Source organism: Electrophorus electricus, chromosome 7, assembly GCF_041902795.1.
Source record: "Electrophorus electricus isolate QZ-2024a chromosome 7, ASM4190279v1, whole genome shotgun sequence".
NCBI lineage: Eukaryota > Metazoa > Chordata > Actinopteri > Gymnotiformes > Gymnotidae > Electrophorus > Electrophorus electricus.
The window spans coordinates 25599161-25612071 of NC_137503.1; the positions used below are offsets into that span (position 1 = coordinate 25599161).

At 46.5% G+C, this 12911-nt stretch overlaps 1 protein-coding gene across 13 annotated transcripts in view; it reads left to right on the forward strand.

The window, feature by feature from the left end:
• The window catches only part of syne1a (spectrin repeat containing, nuclear envelope 1a), a 117319-nt gene that overhangs the window by 68434 nt on the left and 35974 nt on the right, over positions 1 to 12911 (forward strand). For all 13 annotated transcript variants that reach the window (XM_081717014.1, XM_081717012.1, XM_081717009.1 and 10 more), the window contains 15 exons: positions 211 to 476; positions 654 to 2805; positions 2932 to 3266; positions 3806 to 3950; positions 4073 to 4282; positions 5441 to 5916; positions 6165 to 6330; positions 6562 to 6717; positions 7011 to 7163; positions 7599 to 7781; positions 7965 to 8102; positions 8266 to 8451; positions 10594 to 10716; positions 10970 to 11152; positions 11330 to 11473. In XM_081717014.1, coding sequence (XP_081573140.1) covers positions 211 to 476; positions 654 to 2805; positions 2932 to 3266; positions 3806 to 3950; positions 4073 to 4282; positions 5441 to 5916; positions 6165 to 6330; positions 6562 to 6717; positions 7011 to 7163; positions 7599 to 7781; positions 7965 to 8102; positions 8266 to 8451; positions 10594 to 10716; positions 10970 to 11152; positions 11330 to 11473 — 5016 coding nt within the window. The remainder of the gene's footprint in view (positions 1 to 210; positions 477 to 653; positions 2806 to 2931; positions 3267 to 3805; positions 3951 to 4072; positions 4283 to 5440; positions 5917 to 6164; positions 6331 to 6561; positions 6718 to 7010; positions 7164 to 7598; positions 7782 to 7964; positions 8103 to 8265; positions 8452 to 10593; positions 10717 to 10969; positions 11153 to 11329; positions 11474 to 12911) is intronic.

Consider the following 12911-nt stretch of genomic DNA (forward strand, 5'->3'; position numbering starts at 1 on the left):
AGCGCCCGTAATTACAGTCTCCAAACCTAGCCGCTCATTGTGTGCGGAAATAACAGATATTATCATTCTGGGTGTATTTTGAGCTGTCAACAGAGCTCAAGAGAAAATGAAAAACTCCAATTTCCTCAAAACCCACACTCTGCCATTAAGCTGCCAATTCTACTTATCAACACCTATTGCTAATACCGTCTTCTGTCTCCTCTCACAAAGGACTTTATCCAGGAGATTCAGGCCAGGCAGGCTGACCTTACCCAGCTGAGAGAGAGCGTCAGCAGGCTGATGGCTGGGCAGGAGTCCCCTGAGCTGGGTGAAGTGGCTCGTCTGCGTCGGGCTTGGCTAGACATGGCAAAACAGGCTGCCGAGCTGCTGGAGCGCAGAGAAGAAGATCTCCATAGAAGTGGGGACTACCACGAATGCTTCAGTATGGCAGAGGAGCTGTTTGACCAGTTGTCAAAGGAATGGGATAATCTGTCCAGGCATGTGTCCTAATTTATTTATTTATTTTTATTATTGCCTTGTTTGGTTTACTTAGACGTTGATGCTTTGCTGCTCTGAGTCTCTTAGAAAATTTATTTTCCTTTCAGAAGTATTTAACACGATTATTGTTTCACGCTGTCTGTCTTTTTTTTGTTTGTTTGTTTGTTTTTTATTAGAGGAGACACGGAGAGCACGGCAGGATGCTTGGATGCCTTGAAGAAGTTGTCTGTTGATCTTCAGGACCAGAGGTGTGTGCTCGATGACTTGAGAGATAACAGGAATGCAGTCCTGCCACACCTCGGCCTAGGGGACAAGGACCTTGTCAAAGAGCAAGTGTGCTATCTGGAGCAACGTTGGACCCAGCTGGAAACGCAGGTTCAACAAAAGATCCAGAACACCGTTCAAACCCTTGAAGACCTGGGTCATTTGGAGGACCAGTTACGGGAGATCCAATCTTGGGCCGAAATGCAGCGGCCTTCCCTCTCGGAGGTGCTGAGAACGAGTCCCCCTCCAGACTTGGCACAGAGCTTTTTGTTTGACCATTTGAGCTTTTGTGCACAGGTGGAGGCCAAGCAGCAGCTCATGACACAGTCTGCGTCCGAGTCTGAGAGTCTTTTATCTCACCTGGGCCTGAATGAGAGCCGGAAACTGCAGGACTTGGTGCAGGAAGTGCAAGCCCTGGTCGATTCCCTAGGGGCTAAAGCAGCTCAACACCGCAAAAGCCTTAGAAAAGTGTTTACAGAGAGGACGCAGTTCCTCCAGGCCCTGGATAGGGCAACTAGCTGGATCAAACAGCAAGAGCAAAGGGTCCTTGCAGACGAGCATGTAGCACTCCTACCAGACGAACTCTCCAAGCAGGTGTCTACTTGCAAGAATATTTGTAGCAGCCTAAGGGCCTACCAAGTGGAGCTGACCTCTCTTTGGGCACAGGGACGTGAGTTGGTGAAGGACACTACAGAGGAGGAGAAGGCCGAGACCCTTCAGAGGCTCGAAGAGCTGCAAGGAACTTTCGAGGCATCCCTCCAACAGTGTACGCAGCACCTGCAGCATCTGGAGAAAGCGCTGGTCGTCCGGAAGTACTTCAAAGTGGATCTGGACAGAGTGTGTGAGTGGCTGCGAGAGGCAGAGGCAGCCGCGTTCGCTGTAATTGACCTGGGCGGGAGTGATGAGGAAATGCAGAATCAATTGGCTAAATACCAGCAGCTTCTGGATCATACTTCAGCATACGAGAACCTTTTGCTCATCGTCCAGAGGGCCGGACAGGAAGTTCTTCCCACCCTAAACGAAGTTGAGCACTGCTACCTTGACGAGAAACTTAACGGCCTTCCGCAACAATACAATGCCATTCTTTTGTCAACCAAAGAGAGGTGTGAGAGGATCCAGAGAGCGATTTTGGAACGCAGGGAATTTGAGACTCTGATAGAAGTGACACGCAAGGCTTTGAATGAGCTTCAGGAGCATTGTGACACTTTAGAGAAACAGTCGACCAGTCAGAGTTATGAGAATGGGGAAAGGTTGCACACTGAGTATGGAGAACTCCAGACAGGTCTTGCGAACCTTTTCCAAGTAATGAAGGAGCTGAGGGATAAAACTCATTATTTCCACAGCACAGGACGACCATATGCACCCGAGGTCATTGATCAGTTGGCTAGCCTTCATAACACACTCAACCTCGCGACGAAGCAAAAAGTGAAACATCTGAACAGCACGTTCAGTTTGCTGGGCGAATACAAGGCTGTGATGGTAAAAATGGACAGAGGTATGAGTGAAATCGAGGAACGTCTAGAGAAACTTTATTCTGAGGAGCAAGTAGATGCCATGGGGAGATTATCTAGATTACACACTATGGCCAAAGATTTAGAGATTATATCTTGTACAGAAAGCCTAACTGAAAAAGTAATGGGATCAAGCCAGCACATTGACCCCAACACTCTTCAGACTCAGGTCACCTCTAAGACACAGCTACAGGCCTTAAAAGCAAGGATTTCCAAATGCGTTGAAGAATGTGAGAACGGCGTGGGCAGAAGGCATTGTTTCCAGACTGAGATCCAAGGAACCTTGGAGTGGCTCGAGAATCTTAGAGATAAATTAAAAGGTTCTTGGACTCTCCGGGAAGCTAATGTTCATGTCGTTGAGAATGAGGTGAGGACAGCACTAGCTCTTCAAAAAGAAATGGAATCTAGGCTCCGGTTGTTGGATGTTTTAAGCCAAAGTGAAAGGCAGCACTACGGCCTCGATCACCAGCCAGTGCCTAGTCACCTTGAGTCTTGTTTAAGAGATGTTGCAGAGTTGGAGACTGAGGTTCGGCAGGCACTCACAGCCAAACAGGCAAGATCATAAATGAAATTTCTATATTTGTTATCTTTTTGACAATTTTTTAATGTATAAGAACAAATCTTTAAAATGACATATTATTTTTATGCTTACCCACAATGCTATAATGTTTACCTACAGGAGGTCCTGCAGTCAGCCCTGTCTCTGCTACAGAAGTATCAGTGTGCTACAAAGTCTGTGTGCCAGTGGTGTGGGGATGCTGATAATATCCTAAAATCTAGCCAGGAATTAGATTTGGAAGACCTCACAGAGCGCCTCGAGGAAATAGAAAGAGTGATGGTCCAAGAACAGACCCTCAAGGATGCGATGAAGGATACTGAGGTCCTGCTCCCACAAATGGAGGGCTTCGTGGATCCTGCTGTTCTCGGGGAACTGAAACAGGACTCCGAGACTTCTTGTCGACGGAGTGCAGAGCTCATGGGCCAGCTGAGACGTCGCCAGGATACCTTAAAGAGGTGAGCAGAACTGTGTGCTGCATTTGTGTCGCGTGCTGGGTGGAGTTCCCCTGGGTGGAGTTTCCGTGTTCTCCCTGTGTCTGTGGGGGTTTCCTCCGGGGTCTCCTGTTTCCTCCCACAGTCTAAAAACATGGAGGCTAGGCCGACTGGATATTCTAAATTATCCTGTATGAATGAGACCGGTGCGTGCGTGTGTGTGTGTGTGCGCGCGACATTGTGCATGTCTGTCCAGTGACGGTTGGTGCTCTGTCCTGTCTTAACCTCCTCCACCTCCCCTGGTGCAGTCCCAGGCGGCTGTGGTTTCTGAGTATACTGTCAGCAAATTGTATCTGATATCTGTCTGTAAAGCATCTGTGAGTCTGAGAAAGGCATTATATAATTGTAAATAATAATAATAATAATAATAATTTGTAGCTCTGAGCATATTACAATAGACGTGATGCACTGGTCTGACAACACTGTACATAAAAGGACCGGTGTCACTGGCTCGCCCACAGCCGGTAGTCCTGTTTGAATAGAATATTTATATGGATTTACAGATGTTCTGCTCAGTGGAGATCATTTCAAAAAGAGAGAGAAGACATTATAAAGCAAATGAGTGAAGCTGAGAGGAGATTGGCAGCGTTTAGCACATCTAAGGCAAGTTCTCTTCAGGAAGCTGAGGACAAGCTGCACTCTCACCAGGTCAGTTCAACCTTTCGTTTTTCCTTCTGTCATCATTTTTTCGCTAAAGACATTATTTTTATTCGTACGGTTCTTTACAGCCTTGTACTGCACATGTGAGAAATCATGTCTTCTCTTTATAGACCATCATATCGCAAGTAGAGGCTTTTGGGGAAAAACTGAGCCAGCTGAAAGAACAGACGGCACAGTTTGACAAGGTTGTGTCGAGTGCCATCGTGTCTCATTCTGTCTGTGCACTGAGCTATCGGTGGACACAGCTGAGCTCTGAGGCCAGCGTGCAGGAGAAGGCTCTCAAGGACACCGTGCGTGGCTGGAGGTGTTTAAGAGAGAAGGTAGTGTAGCAAAACTACTGTTTAAAGGAGAAGTTAACATAGAACAACTACCACTGCATCATTATCTGCAAACAAACAAACAGCAGAGAGGGAGGAGGATATAGATTTACAAATAAAATAAACAGTGAATAAAGAACCATCTTTCAAATTAGTGTGATTTCTGAATGAATGGCCATTTAGATCAGATATTCTGATTTAAGCTTTTTTATTTATTGTGATGCACCAGCAATAAATCCAGTGTTATTTATTTGTTTGTTTGTTTGTTTGTTTATTTATTTTATACAGTGGTACAGGTGAATGCGGTCTTTTTTTGGTGGATGATGTAATGTTTGGTAATGCCCCAGTAGACTGTCCAAGGCACAGCACAGAAGCAGCCAGCTCACCCAGCTGGTTTCACAAGAAGTGACATCATAGGGCAAGAAATATGTATTTCAAATAAAACTCCACATGAGTAAAAATGACTTTTGTAAGCTACATGCAAAAGAAAAAGGTTTTAACACTTTCAAACCCAAATAAGTTAATCTATTCTCGGTCTCGTGCATTATAGTGTATACATATACATTACTACATTATGTATACATATACATTATTTCTTTTCACTTGTTCAGCCCTAATGCAATCCATCGGATTTTTGCTTTCGTCTTGTTCACTTCAGAAAACGTCACTCCTTTAGGATGAGTCAATGCCGTTGCAGGGCCGTATACAACACAGAGCAGTGAAATAATATGTGCAAAGCACTTGTTCATTCAGCAGCCATTAAAAGACTCTACTAAACCGATAAAAGCATGCTGCAACGTTAAAAAGGAGGCATGACTGCCGCAAGCACAATACACGATCAGTTTTTTTGTAATGATAATTACATTGCGTGCATATTACAACCAAAAAGCAAATCCATTAAAATAATAGCTTTCACAATTTGTGATGACGTTTCATTTGGACTGATAATTGCATTGAAGTTCAGTTGTAGAACCCCAAAACCAAATAGATGAATTAAGCGAAGAAAGCAGAAAACAGCTGAGATGTTCTAAATAACAGTGTAGGAAAGGAATATGGAAACTTTAGGCATCAAAGACTAACTTGTATGTGGCCTCCTTTAATCATCTTAATGAAATGCCTCCGGTTCTGTGTGGGTAACATGTCCTGTCTAACTCTCATTAGCTGGAGAAGATGAGGGCCGTGTCTGAGGACTTGCACGGCCGCGTTCCTGACAGCGTGGTAGAGAAAGCAGCCAGCATGGTGGCCTTGCACAATCTCCTAGAGTACCACGATTCCTTCAGCCGAGAGGTGGACAGGGAGAGCAGTGCGCTCGCCCTCCTAAAGCATCACGCCTTCAGCCTGCTCCTACGCCGCAACGCTGCAGGACTGTCGTCACCCAGCAAACAACAGGCCACACTTAGCAACCTGTCGCCCAGACCTACCAACCAACCAGGGACACCCAGCACCCGTTTAGCCACGCCCAGTAACCGAAAAACCTCACCCGGCAACGAATCGACGTCTCCCAGCAACCAGACAGCCTCGCCTCACAGCCGCTCAGCCTCGCCCAGCAACCAGGCACTGTTGCCCAGCAACCGTACCAGCACCAGAGAAGACCTTTGTCTGCAGGAGATTCAGGAAATGCAGGACAAATATGAGAGGTACAGGATGTTTATTAGGTAAATGGTGCTTGTGTTTGTGCATCTGGTGAGCTTAGCCCAGAGATTGTGCTAAAAAGGAGTATAAGCAGTTAGTCTGAAAAAATGCACCCCCACTGTACGACAAAGATATCTTGGTTTAACTGTACGTGTTAATCCTTATCTTTTGGGCTATTTTTTGGAGTCGAAAAATGGCATAAAGCTCTGCTTTTCCAAACCCTATCCCTCCACCCCCCAACCCCCAACCCCAGGCTGTTACAGCAGGTGTGCGTGAGCCGGCAGCAAGTGCAGGTGGAGCTGTTGGAGCGGGAGGAAGTGGAGAAGGCTCTGGGGCTGGTCAAGGGCTGGATCCAGGACACACAGAGCCTGCTGCTCAGCCCCACGGCAGACCTGGACACGCTGCTCTCTGATCTGGAGGTACCACACAGACTGGGGAGAGGAGGACAACAGGCTTGCTACCGATGCCAGATGCCCGCGGGCTTGTTTTCTAGCGCTGAACCAGCACCCTGACATAACTGATGCGGTGTTATTGTTTTTAGAATTGCTCCTAATCACACAGTCTGGAGGTGTTTCTATGATCCTGTTTTTCTGTGTTTTGGGGTTTTTGTTTGTTTTTTATGATGGTGTGTGTTCTGCCCTGTTTGTTAGACAGCCCATGGTGGTGTGCAGTCGCAGCGTCAGGCTCTGGAGCAGATTGCAGACCATCAGCAGATGAAATACAAAGATCTCCATGTCACCCTGCCCACTGAGATCAGCACCCAGCTGGCACAGGTGACACTAGCGCTGGGCTCAGCCGAGGATCAGGTACACAAACGCACACACGCGCGCGCACGTACACACAGCGCAAACACAAATTCACTTCAAACACTTAAATAATGCGAACATATTAAATGGTCCAATGGGGTGCTATATTTTCAGTGTTTCTATTACTTCTGTGTTTAGACTTCTCATATCCTTATATCATTTTCACTGCTTTGGTTGTGTCACCAGATGCTTACTCCAGGGAATGTATTATTTTTTTAAACCAAATTACAACTGATTTCTGCTCTGCACACGTTGATCGGCTAAGGCAGTGTGCGCGCTTGTCCTCTGTTCAGGTGCATACCAAGGAGCGGGAAGTCCAGCACAGCAGGAATGTGAAAGAAGACTTTAATGCCAGACTGCAGGGCATCTCCGAGAAAGTGAACGCCATCTCCATGAAACTAAAGCAGAAGTCTGTAGATGTAGAGGAAGCCAAGGAGGAGACAGAGGTAGAGATTCCTGCGCGGATCTTTTCCCTTCGTTCTCTGTATTAGTCTCTTGAATGTTAGAGGTACCGCTTTCGGTTTTTGTGGTCTGTTCCTTTCTGGCTTTACCTTACTGTCATTCTTTTCATCTGTAATTTGTTTATGCATTTATTTATTTATACGCCAGGGACAAGGCGCAGCAATCATCTCAAAGGCAAATGCGCCAGTGTTAGACACCGGATGCTATTAGCCTAGTACAAGAGACATTCGGGCAGACTGAAATGATAACAAATATAGAACACAAGCAGGCCAAGTGGGCTTAAAAGGCACTAAAATTAACATTCGCACACTTGATTTTCCTGTTTAAATGTGATAAATGTTAGTGTTTTTCTTGTTTGACCGGTTACCATATATCTTTAAACTTCTCTCGTCCCTGCCTGCCCTTGTCTCTTTGTCCAGACTCTGTGTGAAGAGTTGGAGGACTGCTCTCACGCTCTGTCCGAGCTGGATGTGGCAGTGCAGGAGTTTGGGGAGCAGAACCCTCTGTTAGCAAGGCAGCTGGGCGCTACCCTTAGCCGGCTAACTGAGCTCCACTCCCAGACCAGCAGGCTGGCCGAGGGGAGAACCAGTCGCATCAAAAAGGTGAGTGCTCCTAAGGAGTAGCACCACAGCCCCCGAACTGCACCCCCGAGGAGGTGTTAAGGCAGTAACAGAAGGATATGGTTAACACCACAACATGGTACGCCACATGTAGTGAAGCACTGTGGTGATTTCACGAGGTCCGCCCTGATTGTTCCGCACATTCTTCCGTACGTTGTGTGACAGGCGGAGCAGTACTTTGAGGAGTTTAACGAGATGCTGACCTCGGTCCTGAACTGGACAGAAAAAGCCGAGACCCTTGTCTCGGCCAACGTCCTCTGGAACCCCCCCTCTATGATGCAGGAGCAAATCAGAATGCACCAGGTATGGACAACAACTCCTCACGCTCAGACAGTCAGAGACATCAGCGCCTTCTGAACCCTCCGGTTAGGAACGATTGTGCTGATTTACTGTTCAAGACCATGAGCTAGGCTGGGTTTGAATGTAGCGGGCATACCTGAGGAGTGCTGCTCTGTTGGGGTACCAGGCGTTGTTGCGGGAGTGGCGGAAGCTCCAGGGGAAGATGGAGGGCCTGGTGCAGCGAGTCGGGCTGCTGGCAGAGGTGGTGCAGACAGAAGCACTCCACCACCAGGTGGCGGAGCTGAGCCATCACGCCGAAGAGCTGCAGCAGCGTGCCAAGACGCGTTTGCTGAGCCTGCAGGACGCCGCCAAGGTAACACACGCAGAGCAGCGCCCACGCCATCAATACGGCCCACAGCATTCTGGGACTATTCAACACATATGCATGATCAGTACACCAGAATCCCAGAATGGCTTCTAACAGTGAAAATGATCTGCGTACGTTCAGTTATCTGCATAGTGCATTTGTGCTTTAAATCAAGAAGAACTCAAAACCAAAAAGCGCACCATTAGCACAGAACACGGTGGCAACATTTCGCATTTCTCCTCGCTGAATTGTACAGTCCACACTGTATACAAGCTCTCCTTACTCTGGCTAGCAGGCTGCCAGCTTGGTTGCATTTTTGATCAGACGTTGCCCTCTACTGGTGCCGTTACATGCTGTGGATTGCCCAGCGCTTGCCTCCCTCACCGAGGCTCAGGGTACTTTATACAGAACGCACACCAGGCATGAAACGCGCAACATCCCAGCCTGTTAGCACTACGCGACCGTTATAGAGGCGTCATAGCCAACGATCCTAAGTGTACGTCGTCTGCAAGTTAGAATTGCCAGAAGGAGGATACGGTGTCGTTCTTGGTACACTAAATAAAGCGTCCTTACCAAAGAGCCTGTGCTCGCCCCAGTCTCATTAGGAGACCTTCTGCAGACAGTCTGTAAGAAAACTGGCCTACTTCTGCACTCGGGGAGGGAGGGAGTCGTTAAACGCGCCGTGGAAATGTAGGTCAATGACGCGACCTGAAGTTTGGTCCACAGCACGTATCTTCCAGAGTGAAATATTTTTATGGTTATGTATAAAATGTTTTGTGATGTAGTAAGTATTTTTATTGCATATCTGCACTGGAACGAGAATAATTTTCAGATTTCAATAAAGGCTAAAATGGAAAAAAAAATGAAACAGGAAATTATGTTTATAACAGTTTCATTGTGATGAGTGTGAAGGATTTGTAGATAGATAGATAGATAGATAGATAGATAGATAGATAGATAGATAGATAGATAGATAGATAGATAGATAGATAGATAGATAGATAGATAGATAGATAGATAGATAGATAGATAGATAGATAGATAGATAGATAGATAGATAGATAGATAGAGAGTTTTGTTGCCCTTTTACTCTTTGCTGGTGTAGGAATAGAGTTCAGGTTACTGTCACTGTCTGTAGTCAAACGCGGGGTCTTTTAAAGTGTTCTTATCCCGTTTCGCTGATGTTTGGTAGGACAGATGGTAAAATCAGAATTCCTAATATTGTTTCTGAGGGGATACTCTTCTTGTTCATTCATAATGATGCTCTTTTGCTTAGCTAAATTGTATGTACGGATTTTGTTATCGCTAAGCTGTCCATCCCAGAGTTAACCTATGTCACCCAGTGTGTGTCACCCAGTGTTTCTGTCCGCTCTCTTTGTATTAAGCACGTAACCAACGCTTCTTTCAACAGCTGGCTCACTGTGATCTCTTTATGTGGACTTCCCGTGTTACAGAGAGTGGGACAGGCCGCCCAGCCGAGCGTCAGCACTTGCGCTAGTAGCACAGCAAAGCCCAGTCGCTCTCTCTCCTCAACGATCTCCTGCATTCGTGTGCTGGGCAGCTTGAAGAGGGAGGCCCAAGAGGCCCTTGAGGCGTACTGTACTTTAAAAAAAAAAAAAGGGCAATTCTACCGCATGATGTGTTTAGCTTCTTTTGCTCATTAAGAGTGCAACAGAGTCTGACACTGTCCTCAGTAAGTTCAGGCTGTGGTCAACATTAAAGGTGCTACCTAAAACAAGCACCCAGGGGAAGCAGATGAGAATGTAGGTTATTCGGGTTCAGTACAGCGCCTTGTTAATGACACACAGGAGACGCGAAATGCAGCCTCTTAAAAACGCAGTCCAAACAGTGTTACTTTGGTGGCCAGTAACACTCAACAAAATAACGTAGCGCATGAGGGTACTTCATTTATTCTGCTTTTCTGCTAACTCCTTATGTGACATTTTGTGGTAAATGTCTTGTGGCTTGTAATGTCAAAAATATATAGTGTACACACATTTTTTGTGTCCGTCCAAAACATCCCGTTTCTCTGGAAACTCTGTGCACTTCACTACAACTCTGAAGGTCTCTACATCTCTTACTCAACTGGAATCTTCTTATTTAGTAATGACGGTGCTTTCATGAAATGTGCATGCGTGCCCTTTTTAGGACCTGGGCCGGCTGGAGAGCGAAGTGAAGGGCCTGCACCAGTCTATCGAGAGAGTGCAGGAGATCCTGGCCTCACCCGACCTCGCTCGGCTCAGCCTCCGGGAGCAGCTGCTCCAGAGACAGGTACCCCACCCGCCGTGGCTCCTGAGTTATTCCTACGTTACACACACATATACGTTTGCTCATCGAGCCTGATGCCACGCTTACATAGACATTAGCTGTAAGCTTTGCAGTTATTGGCTTGTCATGTGATGCATTCAATCTGCAGAACTGATTCTTGGTGATGGTGTTATAGAGGGCTTATTACCGTAAATCCTGCTTTCTTGATACATTGCGGCGCACTGAGAGGAAGCAACGCTGGTGGTTTGCTCTGCAGATTCTGCTAACGGAAATGGAGGGATTTAAGGCGCAGGTGCAGGCTGTGCAGATGTGCATGAGCGCCCTCCAGCTGCCAGAGGATGTAGTGGCAGCCTTGCCACTGTGTGTCACTGCCCAGAGTCTGCAGCAAGACAGCAGCCAGCTCCAACACACCACCATTCAGCAGTGCAATATACTGCAGGTACACACACGCACGTACACGTGTGCACACACACACACACACACACACACACACACACACACAAAACACATTTATATCCATAGTGGAGTGACAGTAGTTAGGGTGTTATCAACCCAGTGTAACATAATGAATGCCATGGCAGTTCTCTAACTGATAATCTGCTGCTTATTTTCCCAGGAGGCCATGGTGCAGTATGAGCAGTATGAACAGGAAGTGAAGAACCTTCAGAAGCTGATTGAGGAAGCCCACCGTGTTATCCAGGACCGGCCTGTTGCTACGGGCAACATCAAGGAGCTCCAGACCCAGATCCAGCACCATGAGGCAAGTTTTGCCATCTGCAATGCCTCTCACATTTTACATGCATGTGTACACACCCGTGCTCACACACAAATACACACACACACACACACACACACACACACACACACACACACACATGCACGTGTGCATACACAGGCTAGCACACAAGCATACAAGCTTACATGTACATGTACCAGTACAACATTATGGATAGGTGCAGGTACATATTCCATTCCAATTACACTGTTCAAAGAAGAGTAAACATGTCCTTTATTAATGGTTTTCCAATTAATTAATTAATTAATTAAAAATTGTGTTATTACAAATGAGTTTCAACACAGTTACTTGTTGTATAAATGATATTAAGTGACTGAGATTTGTGACAATGTCATTCTCATGTCATAGCCCAGTGTACATGCCCACAGTGTACACAGACCTGAGTTTCCAGCTAAAGAAACCAGTTGAAAGTCGATGCTTTTCTGTGAAAAAAGGCAAAAGTGAAAAGATATGTTATAACAGCATATTCTGATATGGTGGCCTATACTGTTTCAGATCCAGGCTGGTTGTAAATTTGGTTATACTTTGTCAGACAAGCATTTTTTTTTTTACATTCAACACATGTTTGTTTCATCAAATTGAATGATTATTTATTAATGTATGCTTTGAAATTTCTTTCCATTTTTAAATTCAGTGGGAAGGATTGCTGTTTTTCAGAAGATTCTTGATCAGTCTGTTGCGTTTCAGTCTTTATACTTACTTACACACTACTACACATATACACACACACACACACACACACACACACACACACTGCAAGCGATGGGCCAGCCGTTTACTGTAATCTGACGCATCTTGTCCTGCTTTGGTGCTTGACATGGCTGTCCACTAATAACCTGCTCTCGTTTTCCTCCGCAGAGTTGAGTACTGCGGTTTTCCCTCTCCCACATGACCTCATTAGCAGCACTAGGCGCGTGCGTGCGTGCGTGCGTGCGTATGTGTGTGTGTGAGAGACACAGAGAGGGAGGGCGTGACCTGTAATCTGAGCTCTGCCCCGCCCTCTCAACACTCTCACCAGCCAGAGGGAACGAGGAAATTTATGCGGGGCGGGGGCTATCCCTCTCACTGAGGTCATTTCCGCATGCCAGTCTCTTTGTGTGAGTGTGTGTGTGGCCGGCTAGAGAGGAAGTATAGAACTGCTCCAGTAAGTCTCTCTTCCTTGGCTGTTGCCCTGCCCCCTCCTTTCTCTCATTGGCCCAGATCACTGTCTGTCGAGTAAGCTTCTGCAGAAAGCCCTGGTAACTGTCCCGCCTCAGAAGCTCTGTCATTGGCTGGGAGTTTAGAATGCGTTTGACTGAGCAATTGCTGGCTTGCGGGTTTTTGTTTTTTTTTTCTCCCTCACTGCGAACAGGCAGAGACACAGAAATAGAGAGAGGCAGAGAAGCAGAGACGCAAATCCTTT